This window comes from Ascaphus truei, chromosome 5 (genome assembly GCF_040206685.1).
Source record: "Ascaphus truei isolate aAscTru1 chromosome 5, aAscTru1.hap1, whole genome shotgun sequence".
Lineage (NCBI taxonomy): Eukaryota > Metazoa > Chordata > Amphibia > Anura > Ascaphidae > Ascaphus > Ascaphus truei.
The window spans coordinates 179,545,362-179,570,014 of NC_134487.1; the positions used below are offsets into that span (position 1 = coordinate 179,545,362).

At 42.2% G+C, this 24,653-nt stretch overlaps 1 protein-coding gene across 3 annotated transcripts in view; it reads right to left on the minus strand.

Moving 5' to 3' along the window:
- Window positions 1–5,169: 5,169 nt before the first annotated feature.
- LOC142495633 (substance-P receptor-like) overlaps window positions 5,170–24,653 on the minus strand; it is a 177,836-nt gene continuing 158,352 nt past the window's right edge. The window contains exons 3-7 of one of the 3 annotated variants that reach the window (XM_075601355.1): window positions 20,180–20,330; window positions 19,035–19,228; window positions 16,319–16,371; window positions 7,106–7,210; window positions 5,170–5,751 (exon numbers count right to left, since the gene is read on the minus strand). In XM_075601355.1, the coding sequence (XP_075457470.1) occupies window positions 5,609–5,751; window positions 7,106–7,210; window positions 16,319–16,371; window positions 19,035–19,228; window positions 20,180–20,330 (646 nt within the window). In that variant the 3' untranslated portion in view covers window positions 5,170–5,608. Of the gene's footprint in view, window positions 5,752–7,105; window positions 7,211–13,384; window positions 16,372–19,034; window positions 19,229–20,179; window positions 20,331–24,653 lie in introns of those variants that run through there. The other 2 variants (XM_075601358.1, XM_075601357.1) reach the window with 2 other exon arrangements.

A 24,653-nucleotide genomic window follows, 5' to 3' on the forward strand; every position in this document is an offset into this window, starting at 1 on the left:
CAGTGGAGGAAAGCATCATACACCTCTTCTGGAACTGCCCCTTTGCGCAGGCATTGCTGCGCGCGCTGGACACTGACTTAATGGACTGTATACCGAGGAAGTGCGTCACGTACTACTCGGTGTTCCACGGACTTTTCACAGGAACACACACAGAGGACGCAATCGAAGCCGGTTGGCGTCTAATGTGCTGTTTCAAGGACGTTTTACTGTTCGCCAGGGAACGTTTGATCAAGGGGAAGAAGAGGATGTCGGTACAGGACTGTCGCAGGCTGCTCCACAGCCTGCTAAAGGACTATTCCATCTTTGACGGCCCTGAGGAGGAGGACTAAACACCCCCCTCCCCACCCCCCTTACTCCCCCGCCCCAAAAGTTTTTCTGTGCAATAAAGTTAGAGATAATGTGTGTATGATATGTCATGTCTGTGGTGCGGTGCATACGTATAAATGCACTGCACCGCCGTGTTCGGCACAGTTTTTTTACTTTTGGGGAAACCATTAATAAAAATGTATGTGAGTTGTGTGGGATATGCACTGCGCCGTTGTTAACGTCGCGGTTTTTTTTCGTTTGGAAAATGATTTATGTACTGTTATAATCTTGTTGTAAAGATTCGCTGCATAATAAAAGAATTTTCAAAACAAAAATGTCTGTGAGTGGGTTAACTGACTTTGCATCTCCCAAGTCCTTGCTTAAAAGCTGTGTTTAAAGCAGCATGCATTGACTAAGGGTTGCTCATGTAATGTGAGCATGAGATAAAAAGTGGCACTGTGTGCTCATTTGCATGTCATTTCCCAGAATCCCTTGCTGCAGTGGAAGTGCTGTTTGCTGGGTGATAATGGTGAAAGACAGGGTTGCAGACCTGTCTAAGACATGCAAATGAATATACAGGAATATTTACAGTTGCTTTATGCTTTACTGTGGAGGGTTTCAGTCACTTTTTTTACCCACCATAACCTTAATAGTTTTATATATATATATATATATATATATATATATATATATATATATATATATATATATATATATATATGTAACAGGGTATGTCTTTTCTGCTTATCTTCGCCCCACCCCCCCTGTTATGTAAGGGTCTGTAAGGTTGTAAGGGGTTAATCTGTGGGCTTGTTGACCCCCTCATCCTCCTCCTATGAGTGACAGAAGTAAGGTGGTGACTCATGGTCTGTGTAAGCCTAACTGGTATATGTATAGACTATGAGCTCACCCTATCTTTTTTCTCCTAGGAGGGAGTGACAGATTTAGTGGATTCCTGCTCCTGCTCTGGAGGAGAGAGGAAGCATCCAAAACCTATGCCAAACTAGGTGTACTTAACAGGAACAAATCCTCCCTAAGCCTGCTGGTCAGATAGCGTATCGCACAGCAGATGATAATGTCAAATATAGACTATGGAGATATAGTATATGGCTCGGCACCCCAAACCCACCTTAGCAAACTTGACACCCTCTACAATTCAATTTGTCGTTTCGTTCTCCAATGCAACTACAACACACATCACTGCGAAATGCTCAAAGAACTAGATTGGTCATCACTAGAGTCTTGGCGCAAAGTTCACCTTTCTTGTCTTGCCTTCAAATACTTTCTGGGCAAGCTACCCATCTATCTGAACAAGTTCCTTACCAATACCACATGCAGCACTTATCATCTGAGATCAGACTCCAAAAGACTGTTCATGGTCCCAAGGCTCAACAAAATATCCGGCCGCTCCGTCTTCTCTTACCGTGCACTCCAAAACTGGAACAACCTACAGGAGACTCTCACATCCACCACCAGTTTAAGTTCTTTCAAAACAAAGGCTGTCTCCCATTTTAATCTGGTCGGTAACGGTTTCATATGCCTATAATATACATCTTCTCTAACTGTGCATGCAATGTTTTGTATACTGTATAATGTATACCCTGTTCATTTATGTAACTGTATTTTTAACCATATATTAACTATGTCCAGGACATACTTGAAAACGAAAGGTAACTCTCAATGTATTACTTCCTGGTAAAACATTTTATAAATAAATAAATAAGTATCAGTTCTTGGGCAGGAGGGAGAAGTATGCAATAGTGGGGGCTGACTTCTGCACACCCTGGAACCCACTACGGCTTGAGGCGCTAACTACCAAGAGAACCTAAGCCTGCCCTGATTTCCATACCATCGCAGGTCCAACTCAGCTCTCCTGGTCCTAACAGGTATCGCACCACACACACAGGTAGCAGGGGCTGTGTATCTCCCACTGGTGTGGGGGAAGTGGGGGGGGAGGGGGGAGAACAGTGCTACAGTGCTATATACTGTATGTGATAAAGTACTCTTTGTACGAAACGCGTAGGTGCGTTCATTCAGTCCCCTTTTCCCTGTATGTTTAGCTAGCAATAAATAACTTCTTTTTTTTTTATATTCTTGGAGTGGCCTGGTCTTTTTCCCTGGAGATTTATTACAGGATGTCTGGAGCTGTGCTCTATCTACGCCTATTTCCTTCCTATATATATATATACACACACACACACATATACAAATATATGCATAGACCAATACATGAAACCATGCTTGATGTATGTCTTCATTGCCACTATGGTTAGAAAAGGGTTGATAGTGTTATTTTATGATTACAAAAAAGTTTTACCAAGTGCAGACTGTCAAATTAGGTTCACTTTATAGATTTACAAATTGGTCGGTTCTACACTAGCCCAAAAAATACAATTCTGATCCAGGTGTGATTGATGTATTACAGCTCTTCAGTGTTACAATTGGCATGGGATTGAACTTCTGACAAAAATGAACCTTTTCATTCTAATTTTCAATTCGGCCAAAGAAATCTCGGAATTGACCCTGGAGTTATTTTGGCTGTGTCTTCGCCCTTTACTGAACAGAGTGAAGTCAGCTTTAGCTCCGTAACATTCTTTGACCAAAAATAGGTGTATTGTATTGGGCCCTAAGTGTAAAGTAACTAGCTTAAACATATTTATCTAGAAGAATACACAGGGTAGTTTAATGTGAATATTTATTTTCTTTCAAATATATAACAAAATTGTAAATGTGCAGATTTTGTAGTAAGAATGAAATCACATCTCAAAGGGATTCTATAGGAACACAGGAACTGGAAATGTAACCTTTTTAATACACAGACTAATAAGGTTATGGACACAGTTCTACACCTATTGATTCACATGAGTTACAGTTCAGATTTTAAAGAGGTAGATCTCATAAAAGAGTATGGGAGAACATGATGTTTATAAAGGAAGATCCTGATTTTCAAGAGGAGGATCCAACTAATATGTGTATTGTGTGCAACAGGGGGATCCCATTATAAAAATACAAATATAGAATTATAACCCGGCGCGTGTATATAGGAATAAGTGAACAAACCAAATATAATAGTCCATGAAAGGATATACGTGACTAATGTGGATAAAGTCCTTTTCTTCCAAGCTTGAGTGGTTAAAAGATGGGAGATAGACTCAATTCTCAAAGCACATAGAGAAAGCGTTCCTCTTCACAATGAAATGCTGTCCTATAAGTTGAGACATAAAACAGGGCAAACCATTGCGCAGTATTGTTTAACAGCAAATGACCCCTTACTCATGAAACTCAAATAAATGCCCACTTACTATAAGTAGGTAGGTAGCATACAGTGGAGAGAAACTGTGTTTGGAGTCTTCCAAGTCCAGAGAGCTTCAGGTGTAACACGAACCCCATGTGGTATCCCCAAATCCGCTGGATATAGGATAAGACTCTTCTAAGGAAGAAATGCCTCCTGAGCCTGTTCCAGGATTCCTGTATCTTGATCTCCAACGAGGGATGAAAGAGAGACAGAAGATTGCGCAATATATAAAAACTTTAATGACGCCTCTAGACCTAAAACAGAATAATACTCACAAACAAACATGAGTTTCAAAATCAAATTAGAAGTGCCCAACCCGGCACAACCCCTGACGAAGTGACGTTCCCCGTCACGAAACGCGTAGGGAGGAGCCTAAGGAGATGCTGCCCTGGAAACTCGTCTAACTGTCAGTCAGGAACGGAGACGGTGACGTCATCTCGGTGGCGCCGGAACTAGGCGAGGTACAAGCGATACCGGCAAGGACTAACAGTGACTGAACATTGATGATGGGTGTGCCGGGTCGGGCACTTCTAATTTGATTTTGAAACTCACGTTTGTTTGTGAGTATTATTCTGTTTTAGGTCTAGAGGCGTCATTAAAGTTTTTATATATTGCGCAAACTTCTGTCTCTCTTTCATCTGTTAACCACTCAAGCTTGGAAGAAAAGGACTTTATCCACATTAGTCACGTATATCCTTTTATGGACTATTATATTTGGTTTATTCACTTATTCCTATATACACGCGCCGGGTTATAATTCTATATTTGTATTTTTATATTGTTTTTTGGGTAGATTTGAGAAAATTTCCCAGTAGATTACCAGGCTGCTTATATTTGTGCACAGCACTGTTTAATTATATGGTCTAGCGCTTGTTTTTAGTTTTTTTGTATTGCTATAGGGGGATCCCATTGATGTGTCTTATTGGTAAGAGGGGGATCCCATTGAAGTACTTGGTACATGAAAGAGGGGGATCCCATTTAAGTACATAGTGTGTATAAAAGTGGGACCCCATTGAAGGGCATTATGGATAAGACGCACATGGTGTACTGTATGTAATAGGGGAGTCTCATTGAAGTGCATTTTGGGTAAAAGGGGAGTCACATTGAAGTGCATTATGGGTAAAACGGGTCCCATTGAACTGTGCACGAAGGGGATTGTGATGATTTATTTTCTGGTGAAAATCGAACAGAAACACACACATTCCCAGCACACTCTAACTCCAACACCCTCCACATTATATATATATATATATGTCAATAAGAGTTCTACTGGGCGTGGCCAATGTATACAAACAAAAGACAGGGGTGCCCCATGCTACATCCAATTGACAAAATATATAAAGTAATAAGTATAACGTTTAAATACTTCAATAATAATATTTACTTGGTTATTTATTTTGGTTTACCATGACGTGGTACTGTATGCAGGCTTATGACACTTTGGCCAAACTAAATAACCAAACTTTGGTTTAACTAAATAACTAAGAAAATATTATTATTATTGAAGTATTTAAACTTTATACTTATTACTTTATATGTTTTGTCAATTGGATGCAGCATTGGGCACCCCTGTCTTTTGTTTGAAAATCAAACAGAGTCAGATTTATTAAAAAATAAAAATATAAATAAAAAGCCTAACAGGTTAAGAGATAAAAAGCACCGTATTTTTCTCCGCTCCCCCCCAAAAAACTAAAAAGTAAACAAACAAAAACCCCCAGAAAAGAAGATCATTTGAAAAAGCAATAAGCTAGATGTTGTAGAGGTCTTAAAAATAAAATCCCAAAACCTGCCACACATGAAGTGGAGATAACCCCCCCCCCCCAACCCTTTCCATGCCAGAGGGGCCTGCAACGTAGAAGTGGTTCAAATATTAATTAGAAAAAAAAAACAACACCAGGATTATCAGACAGATACAGTACAGTGGCAGAACTTGTATCGGTGAAACATTGCTACATGATGAGAGGAGTTGGGGGGTGGGTGCTTTGGTTTTTCAGCGGGGTGCTTTGCTCAGTGCATCTCGTTTCTGCCCCCACACGTGGCTCCAGTGTTTGCAGGCTTCATCTCTCCCCCATTGATCTGATCCTTTCTCCTGGACTCGGATGGCCGCCGGGTTCTCATTTTCTCCAGCTCCTGCGGATCCTCTCCCTCTCCTGTCGGGAGAATATGAGGGGACATCATTCTCTATCCAGCCTCTGGGGCGGCATAGATATTACTGAGCGGGACTGCAGCACTTTGTGATCAAGGAGGGAGCTAGTCTCTGAAGTGGGAAATTAAGGTTTGAGACTCCATGCCACTGGGTAGCTTTACTGCATACTAAGTAGTTGAAGTGGGATGGTACATGGGGGGGTAGGACCACTACTATTTTTTTATTTGCCATTGTAGGGGCCAGTTCTAGAAATAATTTGAGGAGTAATTATAGGGAGCGGTATTAGAGCAGGTATGAGAGGAGTTATAGGGAGCATTATAAGAGCAGTGAGGGGAGGAGTTATAGAATCGGTTATAGGAACAGATAGGGGAGGAGTTATAAAGAGTGATTATAGGAGCAGTTAAGGGAGGAATTATAGGGAGCGGTTATATGAGCAGTAAGGGGAGGAGTTATAGGGAGTGGTTATATGAGCAGTAAGGGGAGGAGTAATAGGGAGCGGTTATATGAGCAGTTAGCAGAGGAGTTATAGGGAGCTGTTATATGAGCAGTTAGGGGAGGAGTTATAGGGAGCGGTTATAGGAACAGTTGCAGGAGGAGTTATAGGGAGCGGTTATATGAGCAGTTAGGGGAGGAGTTATAGGGAGCAGTTATATGAGCAGTTAGGGGAAGAGTTATAGGGAGCGGCTATGGGAGCAGTTATAGGGAATGGTTATAAGAGCAGTTAGAGGAGGAGATATTGGGAGCAGTTAGAGGAGAAGTATATAGAGCAATTACGGAGCAGTTAGAGGAGGAGATATTGGGAGCAGTTAGAGGAGAAGTATATAGAGCAGTTACGGGAGCAGTTAGAGGAGGAGATATTGGGAGCAGTTAGAGGAGGAGTATATAGAGCAGTTACGGGAGCAGTTAGAGGAGGAGGTATAGGGAGCAGTTAGGGGAGGAGTTATAGTGTAATGGAACAACTTGCCACAGCCAACTCTCCACCAGCCATCTCATCGCAGCCAACTCATCACCGCTGAGGGCAGCTCGCTGCTGGTCGTCTCACTGCTAAGGTAAGTTATTAAGGGGTTAACGTTAGGGGTTTTAGTGTAAAGGGTTAAGATTAGGGAGTAAGGGGTTAAAATCAGGAATTTAAGGGCAAGGGTTCAGATTATGGGTTTTATGGTAAAGGTTAATGTTCAGCTTTTTAAGGTAAGGGTTAAGGGGTTTTAGGTAATATTTAGGTTATATTTAGGATTTTTTGGGTAAGGGGTTAACAGGTTAGGATAAGGAATTACGTTTAGGGATTTAAGGGTAAGTGGTTAACGGGTTAAGGTAAGGATTTAATGTTAGGGGCTTTTGGGGTAAGGTTATGGAGTTACCTTCATGGCAAGATGGCCGATTGCGAGCTGCCCTTGGTGGTTGATCGGTGGCGGCGAGTTGGCTGCAGAGAAGGGACTGTGGCGAGTTGGCTGTGGCAAGTTGTCCTAGACAGTAGTTATAGGGAGCAGTTAGAGTAGGAGTTATTGGGAGCGGTTATATGAGCAGTTAGAGGAGGAGTTATAGGGAGCAGTTATAGGTGTAGTTAGGAGAGGAGTTATAGGAGCAGTTAGGGAATGAGTTATAGGGAGCGGTTATATGAGCAGTTAGGGGAGGAGTTATAGGGAGCGGTTATAGGAGCAGTTAGGGGAGGAGTTATATGGAGCAGTTATATGAGCAGGTAGGGGAGGAGTTATAGGGAGCGGTTATATGAGCAGTTAGGGGAGAAGTTATAGGGAGCGGTTATAGGAGCAGTTAGGGGAGGAGTTATAGGGAGCGGTTATAGGAGCAGTTAGGGGAGGAGTTATAGGCAGAGGTTATAGCAGTTAGAGAAGGAGTTATCGGGAGAGGTTATAGAAGGAGTTAGCGAAAAGGTTAAAGGAGCTGTTGATGGAGAGGTAATAGGACCAGTTAGGGGAGGTGTTTTAGGGAGAGGGTATAGGAACAGTTAGGGGCAGGGTTATAGGGAGCAGTAAGGGGGAAGTTTAAAAAAAACACTGCATTGATGTAACAAACTAATACAGTGTTGTTGCTTTGATACATATGGGGGGTTTGATAGTAATATATTTGTTGGCAAAAAAGTGCTGGATCAATAAGCAAAGATAAATAATGTATACGTTTACTTCAATATATAGTCCAGCAATAAATAGGCAGATCTGTAACCACTTATCAGTATTTTTACTAAAAATTGTTGTTTTTTTTAATAAAGTTTATAGGGTGCAAAAGCTGATGCAAGAAATACTAAAATAGCAATAATTATTATAGAAACATGGAGCTGTTTTTGGCAATTGTTTTTCAGTGAGTAGACTCTGGGAATAAACCCCTTGATATGCAAATAAGAGAAGTGCTTTAGACCGAGTGATGAATCCAGCTCCTCAAATGAATGCTAGAAAGGTATTTTAATGAATGCGTCAATCAACCAAGGACTTGGACTCCTTTTGCTTCTTCTGTGTCAGCCTACAGTACGATTTAGAGAGTTATAGGACAAGTTACTTGTTGAAATGTGTAAATGTCTTCAAAAGTGCTTTGCTAAACTCTTTCTTACATTTTGCATTTAAGATATTAGCAACATTTGCAGCTTGTAAGGGTCATGTGACCTGCACATTTTAACGCTCTTTTAAAGCTCAGCGAAAGAAAATGTACCCAGACTTTGCAAAAAAACACGTGCACCAAAAACCCTGAATATGTTTGCATTGTTCGTGAATCTTTGTGAAAAAATTCACACATCTCTAGTTACTTGACAAGGGATTTATAAATTGCTCGGGTATTGATAGCGCACAGCTCACAGACAGCTGATACTGTACGTGGCTGAGCGTTGCAAGCCGGAAATTCTGATCTCCTGTATTGTCATCCGAAGAAGCTTCCAGGATCTCTAGTTGTGCATCAAGAGAGATAGAACTAAGACTAGATGTGGCTGAAGGATGGTTCTTTTAGTTGTTTGCAGGTGGTTTCGTGGGTACAGGTATCAACCAGGGCAGGACAGGCAATAACAAACACACAAATGCTCTGATACAGTAGACAGACATGGTACTATGGAATAAGATACTTTCCGGCATCAGAATATACATTCAGTTGAATGGGGTGTAAAGTGTCTTCCGGTACTGGAATGAGTCTTTTGGCATCCATTAGAACCTCATCATACTGTGGTAAAGTTAGGCAATGCTCTAAATACACAGACGTTGATACACACATACACACATACACACATACACACAATCTGAATACAGACACACCTATATACAGTATGCAATTATAAACATACTGTAAACAGATATGCACTCAGAAGTGCAAAACTACACACAAACCTCAATATGCCCTTGTACTGCTGACATTATAAGCCTCTGTTTGTAATTATATTTGTGCTACAGTCCTGCCTGTAATTATTGGTCTCCGTTATAATTTTTTGTGGGATCTCTGGTTTTATGAATAACCTCCCCCCTCCGCCCAAAAAAATTCCGCCAGATTTCTGAGTAAATTCTATAAAGTTTGTTGCGGGGTAACGCACAAAATCCGGTGTAGACTTAAATGGCAGTACATGCCGGATCGGGGGTGTCAACCCGGGGTGGGTCTTAGTGTAGTCTGGCCGTTCGAGAGTTACAAGAGGTGTTACTTGACACAGTATTGTAATGGGATATATACATTAAGACTCTTCACCCCCCCCTTCCTGATTTTACCTGGCGTAAAAAATATCTATTTAATTCTGAGTCGGCTGCAGACTCTGGATAAAAATCTGCATCACATTTAACTCCTTGAGTGCCAGAGATTGAGGATTGAGTTTCATGTTTCTTACATTTGACAAGGATGCAAAATCAGAACTTTTGTTTTCCCCTGCTCATCATCGGGCCACACATACTCAGCACTGCTTTATATGACAGCATGTTTATTTTAGGTGGAGTTGCTGTTTTAGAGTAGCAAACCTCTGTGACTGTAGTAACCCTATTTGAATATGGCTGCCCCTTGGTGTCACCTGTTGATGTTACCCAGGCACTTCTCTGAATGTTAAAAAGGACATTATGTATTGTAATCTACCCCCAGAATGCATACTCATTTGGCAAAATGTCATGACGTCACCGGAACTGATTGACTCAATGGTAAGCAAGCTGCCGGCAGCCATTTTAACTTCTCAAGAAGCAGGGAGATAAAAATAGACACACTATTTGTATTCTTTTTTTACATTGCAGGTCCCCACAGGTGTAAGAATTTGAAAATAAAATAATACGTGCTTTTGCCACAAAATGGATACTATGCACTAGGCTTCATTCTACCTTTTGCACAAGATAGTAAAGCGCAAACCCTATAAAAATAACTATATCAAATGATTAAATACAAATTAATATCACCAATGGAGATGCTGCTGGTGTAAGGATTAGGCAACCCCTCAGATACAGAAGCACTCAAAGCGCAAAACGTCCACTGATTGTATTGAAGGTGATCACACAGGAGGAATCTGGAAGCAGGAATTCTCAGGATAATATAAAAAGAGAGAAAAAGAAAATATAGTGCAACACAGTTTAATAAACATAAAATAGAGCAAAGAAGCTCAGGCCACTCACATACTATAGATGTAAAATAGGCGATTTGACCACTCTGGGTCCTGCAGTGATGTACAGCTGTACAACTGGAATGGAAGGTGTCTGTGTATGTAGTCCAATGCTTCCTTGCGCTGCTTACTTCCGGGTTCGGGTGGCGGGTGACGTCATCAACCTCGACGGCCAATAGGGATCCTATCCTTGTCCCAAACCAAACCCCCTGGTTTCGCCGATAGCACCGGTTTAGAGGGTAGACATCGGGTACTTAGGTTATACAGCCACCGATCCAGGTCAGCACATTGCAAGTTAGAGAACCGGTGCTATCGGCGAAACCAGGGGGTTTGGTTTGGGACCAGGGTAGGATCCCTATTGGCCGTCGAGGTTGATGACGTCACCCGCCACCCGAACCCAGAAGTAAGCAGCGCGAGGAAGCATTGGACTACATACACAGACACCTTCCATTCCAGTTGTACAGCTGTACATCACTGCAGGACCCAGAGTGGTCAAATCGCCTATTTAACATCTATAGTATGTGATTGGCCTGAGCTTCTTTGCTCTATTTTATGTTTATTAAACTGTGTTGCACTATATTTTCTTTTTCTCTCTTTATATTATCCTGAGAGTTCCTGCTTCCAGATTCCCTGTGTGATCACCTTCAAAACAACCAGTGGAAGTTTTGCGCTTTGAGTGCTTCAGTCTACCTTTGGAATAAGGCTTTGCATTCGATAACACATACTGTACACTAAGTTAGAAAATGTAATAATTGGATTTTGATTCCAACACAGCACAGTTTATTCTGAAGTACTGTATCAGTATCTTCCCGGACTCCAGGTCAGTAGAGCAGAAGGAGAGCAAAGTGATACTGACACAGAAGAAGCCACTCACAGACTGAAGGATGCTGGGTTTTATTATGAAATGATACAGGAGGGATGGCTGAGTGAATTGATAAAGTGTGGTGGTACCAGGACATGCAGAGTACCATTACTTTTTAATTTAAAGCCCAGAGTATAACTACTTTCGCTTTTATTTACAAGCCTAGCATACCACTACTTTTTAGATTTACAATCCCAGAGAACTACTACTTTAGAAATATAAGACCATAGTATCACTTCTACTTTTTAGTTTTGGAAGGCCAGACTACCACTACTTTTTAATTTACAAGCCTAGAGTGCCATTCATTTTTTATTTAAAGCTCAGAGTACCACAGTTTCTTTTTTAACAAGCTCCAGAGTACCGCTACGTTTTTACATGTATAATACAGTGAATTGCTGGCCCATCTGACCAAGAGGTAAATCCGTGTTGTAGCCTGCAGTGCTGCTTTTCCTATCATCAAAGTTCTCCACTAAAACAGCTTCATGAAATAACACATTTATTTGTGAAAATACAGCTTTAGTTTTGACAGTGAAAACATGTATATCATGTTACAGAGATAACCACCGCTGGTCATACTCAACCACATCTACACAATAGCTCATGGAGCACACGTTACAGAGCTATACAATTACACTGTTTATATTACGAGGAGAACGGTTGCACAGTTTCATAAGCGTAGGTGTCGGTTTGCAGCAAGTACATAAGGATTTCCTTGAACTTGCCCGAAAAAGGGTTTATTTACACAAAAAAATTAGAGAAAGTACAAGAACCAATCAGAATGCTCTGTTCTATAAAGTCTTTCCAATTAACCCCCTTCAGAATAGAACTTTGAGCCACGTAGCACTCTGATTGGCCCGAGGTTGTCATGGATACCATTATTCACGAATGTCGAGACAGCTTTTTCTAGAATGTAACAGAAAAGAAATAGGCAGCACTCAAAATAGAAAATGTGTGAATTGATTGGTGCAGCGTGGAACAAGAGGAACCCTATTTCATCCACAACAATAGATACAAAACAATGTTCCCAGCACTCATAATAGACACATGAAAATAGGTATAAGTCAAAATTATTTCATGAAGAACAGAACATGTACCCCCTGGGGGTATAGGTCAATGTAGCAAAACACGTAAAGAGACAAGGGAGAATGGGAGAAAACAGTGAAAAGGAGAAGGGTGGAAAGGAAAAACACAATGGGAAGGAAGGGAGGGTGGGTGAGGGGTGGGGGTGCAAACAAAAGGTGATGCAGAGGAAGGGGGCAACGTTTTGGGGTTAAGATCCCTTCTTCAGGCCCGTTCCCAAAGGGCAATAGGTATCCAATGGTACTTCCTTTTTACCCTGTAAAAACTCCCTAAATTAAAGTGATAAACTAAATGAAGTCAATCCAGGTGAAAAAAAGTTCAATTCTGATGAAAAAAATTCAGTCCAGCACCTCAAAGAGAAAATGCACATAAATAAAGCTCCTGAGTTGATGCACACTATAATAAGTAGAACCAGAGAATGTACCACAGGCAGAAACTGTTAATAGTCTGGATATCAATTTTTAGAAAGTTATTCTACCAACCCGTATAAGTCTAAAGTGCAGCTTGGATGTCTGTTATAGTCCATAGGGCGGTGTTCCTCCTGTTCACTCTCTTCGTGGGGAGTGCTAAGATGCACAGAATAGAATAACTTTCTAAAAATTTATATCCAGACTATCAGCAGTTTCTGCCTGTGGTACATACTCTGGTTCTACTTATTACAGTGTGCGTCAGCTGAGGAGTTATAGGGCTCTTTGCAGTCTATGCTTCCACATGCGTATATAGAGCGTTATTTAAGTGCATTTTCTCTTTGAGGTGCTAGACTGATTTTTTTTCACCAGGATTTACCTTCTTTTTTTTTTTTTTTTACCTGTATTGACTTCATTTAGTTTTTCACTTTAATTTAGGTAGTTTTTACAGGGTAAAGGGGAAGTACCATTAAACACCTATTGCCCTTTGGGAACGGGCCTGAAGAAGGGATCTTAACCCTGAAACGTTGCCCGCCTTCACCTGCATCACCTTTTGTTTGCACCCCGTCCCCCACCCTCCCTTCCTTCCCCATTGTGTTTTTCCTTTCCACCCTTCCCCTTTTCCCTGTTTTCTCCCATTTTTCCTTGACTCTTTGTGTATTTTGCTACATTAACCCGTACCCCCAGGGGGTATGTGTTTTGTTCTTCATTAAATAATTTTGGCTTATACCTATTTTCTTGTGTCTTTTATGAGTGCTGGGAACATTGTTTTGTAGCTTTTTCTAGAATGTTCCATTTCTCCATAATGCATCATGGAGCATCTTTCATTTTTAAACACATTTTGTCTTTCACATTAATGTAAGTATAGACCCTGTTTGAAATGTGATAGTTTCAACACCATCTTAAGCTTGGTCATTTAAATGTACTGTCCTGGTTAAGCTAAGCAAGTCACATGAAGTAAGGCTAAGGCCCCGCTCCCAGAGTCAGCGCACCTGCGCTGCTGACAGGCGGTGCGCTGAGATACACAGACCGCGATCTGCGGTCTGTAGGGAGCGGGAGCTGGAGCGGGAGGTGGGCGGGAGGTGGGAGGTTTGATCGGGAGGTGGGCGGGAGGTGGGAGGTTTGATCGGGAGGTGGGCGGTTTGACAGGGAGGGGGGGCGTGGCTTGAGCGGAGGGACCCGCTACTCTCCCCCCCCTCCCTCCACGGACTCGGGCTGGAGCTGGAAGGTAAGTTTAAACACACACACGCAGGCACTCATTCATACACGCGCACACACACACACACAGGCAGGCACTCACGCACTCATACACACACATGCGCGCACACACAGGCAGGCACTCACGCACTCATACACACACACACAGACAGAGGCAGGCACTCGGGCACACACATACACAGACAGGCACTCACGCACTCAGACACATACACACACAGACAGGCACTCAGACACACACACAGAGAAAGGCACTCACCTGCTTTCACTCCACACTCCTCCCCGCTCCCCGAAGCCTCTCCTCCTCCCGAAGCCTCCCCTCCCCATTGGCTCACAGCCACACACGTCACGCGTCAAAGCTAGAAAACACCATTCTCTGGTGTCTCCAGCGGCTGACGCGCGACAGCGTGTAGTCAGCTGTGCCGCCAGTGGGGACCGGGACCGGCTCGCGAGGATTCCCCTGCTGGTGGGGAACTCGCGACATTGCCGCCCGCGCCAACGAGCGCAGCGGGACCGAGGCCTAAGGATGGATGACAAGCACTATGAATAGTTCTTACAAAAACCTTCCAAATCTACTGAAATAAACCGTTTTAGTAATAAGGATTGGAGCTGTATCAGGGAGGCTCCAATTTCCTGTCCCAGAATCCTCTGCTCACTGTTTATTGGTTCTCCTTCCAAAGTGAGGGCAGTGACATTATTAGGCTGGAATTTATGCTTCACCTGATTCTATCTGCCATGCTGTTCTATTTAGAAGAGGGCTGCAGGAATGTTGGGGAGGGAGTGGAGGGGGGGGGAAGGAAAGCAATTGTATTTATTTTCCAGTAGAAAGGATTGTACCTTTAGGAACAAATATAGAGATAGGGGAAAGACATAATGCAAGAAGTGCTGAATATGATGTATCCCATTATAATACATGTGTCAAGTAACTCACTCCATAGACTCTCTCCTCAAATTATTCGCACACACAAATGACACAGCTGAAATCAAGACATGACATTATACATTGATTTCATGGCACATATTCTAAATTACGGTTATATCTTGGTTTTTAATAAATCTCTCACTTTGGAAATTGCAACAAATTTGAAGTCTCTTATTAGCCAATTTTGGAATAGAAAAAAAAATCTAACTCGCCACTAACACTAGTTACTACTGTAATTACCAATTGACTTTGTTTGGCCAGATCTTTTTGAATGTCTGTTTTATGTCTTAAAGACCCATGTTATTGTTTTTCAAAATTAGGGCTTTCTTGTTTTCAGAATTTGTTTTTTTTAATGGTGTCCCAAAAGTCGTTGATCGAGGGGCCTGCAAGGAGTACAATACCACTGCTTTTTATTTTCAAACCTAAACTTTGACTTATTTTTGAAACATTAAGGAATCTTAACCTTTCTCTAACATAAATATATTTTCTGTTGTATATACACACATATATGCATATATACATACATGGTTCAAAGGGTTGTGGACTCCTGTAATAGGCTCACAACAGGGGTGGTAATACAATAAAGGAATTAAAAAATGCCCGGGGTAAACATAGGGCTATCCTAAATATAAAAGAAAGACAATTATGTAATAGCATCTGAGGCATCACGGCAGATAGAAAAATGGGTAGATTGGTTGGGCCAAGTGGTCCATATTTGAGAATATTTCTTGTGTTTCTATGTGAAGTTAAAATAAAAAAGTTAACAAAAAGGCAATCTCTAAAAAAAAAAATTAAAATGCTTTTGATCTGCACAATTGGTGTCTTAACCACATATGTATTTTTATCATGACACTTCAACCGCTGCTTGCAGGCCAAAGGAGTTTGAGAAGTTTTGTTCTGTCTGCCGCTAACTTGTAACAAAGTTGTTATTCCGAGGTGTAAACTCTCAGGAACAAAAGGGCATTAAACCGTAAACACAATCTGAGTCACTTGCTAGTGAGTATTAAAGACTAAAATGTAAACATCTCACAGTAACAGCCTACAGGATACACCTTAACAGAGGAGTAAAGCCTTTTGGATCGTAAACAGACTCATTCATGGCATAAATGTAAGGGAGCTGTAAAGACTTTTGGAATCATAAACTCTCATTCATGGGATAAAACATGAAGAAGGTGGGAAGAGATCCAGATTACAATGGAGTTCCCATTTGTGGGATATGCCTAGAGGAGTTGTAGGAAACTTCACACCGTAAACAGATACCCGGGTTGATCTTGGCTGAGGATTACGTTTACGAAAGGTTGCTGGAGTAGAAGCTGGACGAGTCGGACATAGCCTTACGGATGCTGCGGGTGGAACCGTTGGAAGTGAGGTCCAGGGACAGGCGTTTGATGCTCTTTCCACTTTCCTCTGCATCCTCATCGTTGGTGCTTAGGACGGACGACACTGTGGTTTCGATACGACTGATTTTGTACATGCTGCTCTGGGTTTGGAGGTAGCGTGTGGATTTCATTTCCAGCCCTTCATACTCACCGGCGTGGATGAATGGGCACCATCGGAAAACGTGCTTAAATCCGATGCGGAACCTGGGGAGCACAAGTAGGGGATTATTGATTGAAGTCTCTGTGCTGCAAAAAGACCTGCATCAGATTTATAAAGGAAAAAATACTCCCATTGAAATGAATGGGATTTTCCTGACTGTTGGTGCAGCGTTTTTGGTACCAGTTTTCCCTGGTTTTAGAGCCGGGAGACTTTGATAAATGGCAGCCATACTACGTAGCAACAATATACGCTCAACACTTACAACTGCTGCAGTATATGGGCATGTTTGAGTCTCTGTGTACATTTGTGAGCATGCATGTGTAATTATGTGTATATTGTTTACACCTGTGTTTATACTAAACTGACAAAACACAGCGCAATATTTACTAAAGAAAATGAATCCAATTGAAAGATATGGGATTTCTACCTTTAATAAATCTGGTGCTGTTTAAAAAAAATAAAAAAATCTTTTGCCCCAATTTTGTAGCTAGGAGACTTTAGGAGATACCTCCCTGTCAATGCCTTTGCCTGTGTAAGGCTGCGTCCACGCGGCCACTGACAGCGTTTGGCACCTTAACGCGGTCAGCACAGACCTCCTCAGCCAATCAGTGCCAGTCACTGCTCGGCCACTAACCCACCCCCCACACTCACGCTTACACAAAAAGTCGCTGGACAGCCGAACGCTCATGCTTGGAGAGTTGGTGACGTCACCACTCTCAAGCATGAGCGCGGTCAGCAGCATGGGGGACACAGCCTAATGTGTATCTGTGACGGTGAGGGGGTACCCAGGCCATTAATAAAGGTATTTGGCCCGGCCGGGGGCCCCTGAGCCATATTGGGAAAATGTAGATTGTCAGCTCTGCAGCCCAGTAATGGCAAAAACACTGTTCATTCAATAAACATGTATGTGTGTCTCCCACCAGGTATAAGATGGTGAGAATCATGTTGTGTCTAACTATGAAATGTATTACTGTAGCAGTGTTTCCCTGTAACCGCGCAAAGGAAAAAAATGGTTTTAAAACCCAGCGGCCCGCAGCACAGCGAACAGATTTTAGCTAGCTCCTGCTAGGAAGGTCCCAGAACGCTGAGATCTGCTGTGAGCGCTGGTCAGGTAAAATCATTAAAAAGGTTATAGCACAATGTTTATAAAGGTATATAAAAAATTGATGAATTAAAGTCCCCAAGGTTTCGATTTTTATTAAAGTAATGGTCAGAGGAAGTCATTCAGTATGGATAAAAATCCATTTGCATAGGAAACAGAGGGAGCTACTCCATCCTCTAAGCTTCAAAGGACCAGTTTCAAAGGCTGTCCAAGATATGGAGGTGTTAACCAATTATTAGCAAGGATATGGAGGTGTTAAACCTTTTGTTAGCAAGAAAGAGAATTTCAAAGCCATCCTGTCATATGGTTGCTCTGCCCCGACTTTCAGGCACTGAGCCGGCAGGGGGTCTGGCATGACAAGTGGGGAAAAGATGGCATTTGTCGCACATGCCCAGTTGCTATGCTGAAGCTCCCAGTGCCAGGCTATCCATGACTGGCAAATCTGGGATAGGTGGAAATATTTGGTTCCACGCAGAGATTGGCTGCAGAGTTTAAAGATAGGAATATTAACCCTATAAGAACCTATGCAGCCCATCAGGAAGGAGATTCACTTAAGATTTATCATGCAGTGAAAGATCCATCCTGTAACAAGACTTAACATCGTAACTAGTAAGTGTATTTTTTGTTGTAATTGTAAATCAAGCTGTGTATGTTAATTCTGTAAATACATTTCAATTTATTGGATCTCCCTCTTTGCTCAATCAAAGGATCCAGGTATTTTGGTGTTAAAAGCATTGGTCTCCCGTGACAGTATCTACTACAGTTTCTTAAGCAGGGTGCTGCTGTACACTGTTATGCCACTATCATCTGTCAAGTGTGTCGCAGCCCACAGGAGAAACATTCTGACAGGTTTGTGTACGGAGGAGGGAGGTATGTGTGAGTAAGGTGTATAGTGAGTACGAGATGGGGAGTGAGGTGGGAGGGGTATTTTTATATGAGGTGTCTGTGTGAGTGTGGCATGCATAAGAAGATGTGTGAATGTGGTGTGAGTGTGAGTGGAGGGGTGAGTGAGTGGTGTGTGTCTGTGTGGGGTGAGTGGGAAGATGAGTGTGAGGGAATGGAGTATAAGAGAAGGGGGGTGTGAATAAGAAAGAGATGTGTGTGCTATGTGAGACTGTAATGTAGATTGTGTTGAGGAAAAAGGTGAGTATGAAGTGTGTATATGAAGGGAGTAAACGCAGAGAGTGTAAGAAGGTGGGAGAGTGTGGTGCGTGTCAGCAAAAAGGGTTGCGTGTGGTCTGATGTGCTGGGGTGCCTCAAGATTTTAAAAGTCCTCCAGGTATAACCTGCCCAAAAATGTTTGGGAAGCACTGGTGTACTGTGTGTGCATCAGTGTGTGTGTGTCTGTGTGTGTGTGTGTGTGTGTGTTTAGCCTGAGGGGTGATGTATCAGGGACAGTTTGGAGGAATATCGATGCAAATTGTGGCCTTTTCACATTGCAACTCTATCCTCCAAGTTTTGGGCTATGTGCATCAGCTTGTGATTTCAGGGGTGTCAATAAGAGGAGTTGGTGGCCAATTTGATACCCAAAGGGTTAAGAATGTTTGCTGGCACCTCTGACAGCGTGAAACTGTTGAATGAGTGAGAGTCATATTCCCCACTCACCTGTCATTGAGACAACAGTAAATGATGGGGTTATACATGGTGGAACTCATGGCCAGCCACATAATACCCAGATACAGCTGCTGAAAAAATTTCTGGTTGAGCTGGTAATCGAAGATCTGCAGCAGGAAGTAAATGTGATAAGGCAGCCAGCAAACTGCAAAAGTGCAAACTACCACAATCATCATTTTCACCACCTGCATGGGGAGAACAGAGAAGACAATTTAAAGGGTCAGTCCCTCCATGGACCAAAATGGCAGTGACATGTTTAAGGGGTTACATATAGGTGATTGAAAAAAATGTTGTACCAAGATCTGACACCTACAAGTGTTTTAAATCATTTTATAATGACATACAAAGTCAATGTGTGCTCAACAAGAATTTACACTCTTGGAGCCCCTTCTCCTATCTTTATTGGTTCTCTGATAAGGACGGGGTGCCATAAGGGTAAATCAAATTCTCCACCTATTCAGTGGAACTAAGAATGCCACTTGTACAGATGTAGCAAGATTTACTGATCACGCAACCGTGGCAATGAAGGATTGATGCTGTGGGGTTGGGGTCCTATTCAGAAGCATGAACCCCTCGCAGCTTCATCACGGCAGACACTGCCCCTGGTGCCGCAGACTTTTTCTTGTTCCTTTACAACGCTGAGGACAGTAAATCTTGCCACATCTGTAATTCTAACCTTACAAATAGTATAGAGGGTGTTACATCGATTGTTGCAAACCTAAAATATGTTGCTAAGTGGGACAGCAATGTTATATTAACTGAGGAGGGAGTTTTTCTAAAGCATGTTAATATAATATCTCAATATTCTTTTTCTTATATAGCACTAGCAGTGTACATACCAATGCTCATAAACTTCTGCAGGCACAATGAGTTTGTAGATCTTACAATCTAATGTGTCTGACACACAGGGAAATAAAGAGACTCGCTCAAAGGAGATCTGGCACTGGGATTCAAACCATGTTCACCCACTTCAAAGGTCAATAAGCTACTCCTTATTACAAGCAAACCAATAAATAATAAGAGTTAGCGTCCTGAGAATGCTGCCATGATTCTTTAGCTGGCTGGTGGCCCTATGTAGATAAGGGAACTTTGAAGGTGACATAATACACATTCCCTGTGCTGCAAGTGTCTCTCACCTTGCGTTTGGCCACTGTTTGCTCATGGTATCGGTCTGAAGAGTCCCCTGGGATCTCGCCCGCCCACAGGGTTTTGCCGATGAAGGTGTATGCACATCCTATTACAAGGAGTGGCAGGAAGTAGATGAGACCAACGACAGACAATTGGTACCTGAAACAAAAGGTCAGAATCAGTGCATATATGTACTGCCTGTTTATTACTGCATCCCATAGAACCTATACATCACTCCAATACATATCTGTCTAGATATCTATAGTAATCTATCTCTATCCCGGAGCATGAAGGTGAGCACTCACAGAGTCATAGTGATGTGATACAGTTTGCCTGGGTGTACAGCTGCATGAGTGTAGTGCATATTGTTGAAAAGCCAACACTCACATGACATTCTCTAAAATTAATATATTTGTGTTGGCAAAGTCCTAAGGGAATCAAAACATTTGTCCTTTTGCAATAAAATAGTAAAAAATGCTGATGTCATGTGAGTGCAATTAAAAATAAAATGTTAAATATTTTCAAGGTAAGAAAGTCATATCATACACAATACACAATACAAAGTGTATTGTGTGTGTGTATATATATTATATATACAGCTCAACCACATTATAGCGCGATCCACTACAACGCGGATCCGCATATAACACGGTCTGAGTGTGGCTCCAGATTTAAAAACATCTCCAAGGTTTGTTTTTATTTAATAACATTCAATGCTTTATTGTTAATGGATACACACACACACACACACACACACACACACACACACCCACACACACCTCCCCCCTACACTAATAATGTTACCATACAATGCAGGAATCGAACCCATAACCCTTCATACACTGGTAGCAATTCTCTAGCAACTACACGATAGGATTGGTGGGATGTTATTGACTCTATCAGCAAACTTAACTTCTACTGCCCAGTACTGCCTTTCAGTATTGTGCAGTAGAAGTTAAGTTTGTTGATAGAGTCAATGACATCACACCAATCCTATGTGTGGCAGATAGAGAATTGCTACTAGTGTATGAAGGGTCATGGGTTCTATTCCTGCATGGTCTGCTAAAATTCTTAGTGTAAGGGGGAGGTGTGTGTATGTGAGTCCATTAGCAATAAAGCATTGAATGTTATAATAAAAAACAAAACCTTGGAGATGTGCGCCGCGCACGTGGATGGAGCCTAATGACGCAGGGAGAGAGCTGCAGAGAGGAGAGAGCTGCAGATGCCAGGTAAGTCCTCGGTCGGTGGCCATTTCGCGACCCCGGTTATAACGCGGTCTCATTATGTGGTGGACCCTGAGCACTGCGTTATAATGGGGTTCAGCTGTATATATATAGAACACCCCTGGTGGTATTAATTTTTTCTACTAAAGGGTTAGAAAGTTAAAGAAAGTTAAGAAAGTTAATAAGAAGTTAGAAAGTTAAAGTCAAGCCCTAGTAAAAATTTAGCTAATTCAATGTTTAAAAGTAAGTCATGTCAGGTGTTTGGCCACTCCTCAGTTCCAGAACTTGCTAGAAGGGTTATCTGACATAGTATGACTCATAAAAGGCTAAAGTATCTTTATTCTGCCTAGTGATGAGGGTGGGATTTTTACCAAGGGGGTATAAAAGGGGCTGCAGAAGATTCCAGGACCAAGGCTCCTGGAGAAATCCGGAGGAGGGAGTCACACCGTATTAAATGTATGTCTAAAATGTGTAACTTTATGTGTATAGTATGGTCACCTTTTATTATTTTAAAGTTAGGGAAGGGTGTCCCTTACCTAAGAAGGATCACTAATAATGCTGTCAGAAGTATCCAACCCCTTTCTAAAAGAGAATGTGCGTGCACTCATTGCAGGGGATCCAGGAGAGTACCCCAACTAGAGTTGCTTTAATGCCAACTCTACGCCTATGCACACCAGGTTACCTGGTGTCGATGGAAACCTTGATAGAAGATGCACCACTGCACAAAGTCCTGGAAGGTGCCAGGAAATGCCTCACTAAACCAAGAGATTGCATGTTATCCGCAACCAATGGTAATGGAAGGCGACAAAGCCATGTGTGCCTCTCTGGGAAGCTACCTGAGCACCCAGGGAAGAAGTATGGATGATGCAAGTCTGAGAAAATAAAGAAACCTGTGTGTCTAATAAAGTTCCTGGCACCCTTATTACCACCTGCTTACAACACCAGCCAGCCCGAATGCCAGCACCCTGAGAAAAGGTATGAGAGACTCTAAGCACCAACACCTGCACCAATCTATATTACCGCACTTAGATGTGACCCTCTTTTAAGTCCGGGCAAAGAGGAGTTACACACAGTAACAATTACAGATTTGTTAGTTCCGTAGTCCTTCTGAGTCTTACTCCCATAAGTGCTTCTTAGGCTGAGTCCATAGAGACTCCAGCCGTGCGGAGGCGCGCGGAGGCTGAGGGAAAGCGGGTGCTTTCTCTGGCCATAATACGTGCGCCGTCAGGGGGCGTGTCTGGGGGTGGGCCAGTGACGTCATGGAGCTGGTTCGCCCTCACGTGACCGGCCCTCCGCTCCCGTGAGTGCTTAAACTAAAAAAAACGTTGTTGGCTACGCCTCCGCACACCTGCGGAAGCGTGCGCGAGCCCCTGCTAAAGCCGCTCTCATTGCGGCTGCAGGGGCTCACAGGCAAGCGTGAGCGCGGCTCAGCGCGGGTCAGCATCTAAGTGCTGACCATGCCGGCGGCCTTATTTACAGTATTACTTGATTTACTGTTAGACCTCACTGCATATCCAGGTTTATTTACATGATTATTGAGTTTTTTGTTATGTCATTTAAAAAAAACGTTATTATACTTTTTTATTTTTGTTAGACATTTTTATATATATTTTGCATATATAAATTACACTTTCTAATTATTTAGAATGAATTAAAGTCTAACAGCCCATTGAAGGAAAGTGGCTTGTTTAGAACGTCACTTGGACGGACACGCTGTATATTTGGTGTCTTACGACCAAGCGGCTGATTGAGCTCAATCTCCTTTTCTTCTCGGGAATACAAAACTATGACAAATGAAGCTCATAAGCTTTCTCAATTGCCTTTGGACACAGAATCACATCTTTTGTGTAAACCCTGACGGTTTGAATTGGCTGGTAATGACGACAATCTCTCAGATTGTGCATTTAGCTTCTCTGCTGTGTCAATTAAACTAACACACTTGCAGGGAAACTTTTCATCCCAAGGACTGTACAAATGACATTCTGTAGGGTCATCCCCTAGGATCACAGGAAAGGAGATTTCACCAGCAGCAAAGGAAATGATTGTGTACACTAAGAGCAGATATAACACCAACCTAGCCTCAGTTACATTTGAATATTTGGGTATAGATCCTTCTCCTCATTTATCCTTGGCTTTGCATATGTACATGCTGTGTCGCTGACATCCAAAATCTATACTAAACTGGGTGTGCTAAAGAAAAATCTTATATAAGTCAGATGGTGAGAAAGCGCATTGTACAGTACATGCTTATTATACACTATGGGGACATAATGTAAGGTACAGCACCCCCAGTTCACCTTAGCAATTTGACAGTCTATACAACTTAATGTGACATTTTGTCTCATTATGTAACTACAACACCCATCATTGTGATATGTTAACAGTTCTAGGTTGGCTGTCATGATGTTTATACTGTACCAAGTCATAGAGAGAAGTACGTGCACACTGCAATATGGTGCTGAAGAGGGGTACTTATCTGCCGGTGCACCGGGTCCAGGGAGGGGTGCTGAAGGGTGTACTTATCTGCCGGTGCACCGGGTCCAGGGAGGTCCAGACATCACAGAGGAATACAGTGTAGATAATGGAAACAGGCACATGGTCTTATGCAGAAAATATTTAATGTGCCACAAAAAGGTCAAGGAGATAAAGGCAGTTTTCTGCCGAAACGTTGGACTTTTTGGTGGCACATTAAATATTTTCTGCATAAGACCGTGTGCCTGTTTCCATTATCTACACTGTATACTGTACCAAGGACAGTATACCTCCCGAGCAATATGAGAGGTAATTCTCAATTTATAATTTCCAGGTAAAATATTTGAAAATAAATAAACAAGGATTTTACTACCCATGGAGACCGCAATGGCAGATACAGTAGATACGTTTAAGGAACGGTTAGATATCCTTTTTTTAAGGAAAGGTATACAAGAATATGCCAAATAAGTTAATAAAATAGGAAGAGCATTGACCTGTTTTTGAGGACATTTCTGAACTGGACTGCCCCATTAATGCTGTGCTTTGTATGTATTGTTTAAATCAGGTGAGAGCTTTAGGGAAGCTCCCATGTTTAAAATGGACAGGAAGATTAAAAGCGGCACACTCAGTGAGCTCATTTGGACGACATTTATCCAGAATCCTCATCTGCATTTTAACCAGAATGTGATAGGTAACAATAGAGAGAATGAAGAACGATAAATGGAAGAAATTAAAACCTAAAAGCCAAACCCTCACTTCCCCTACTTTACCATTACTACCGTAGGCT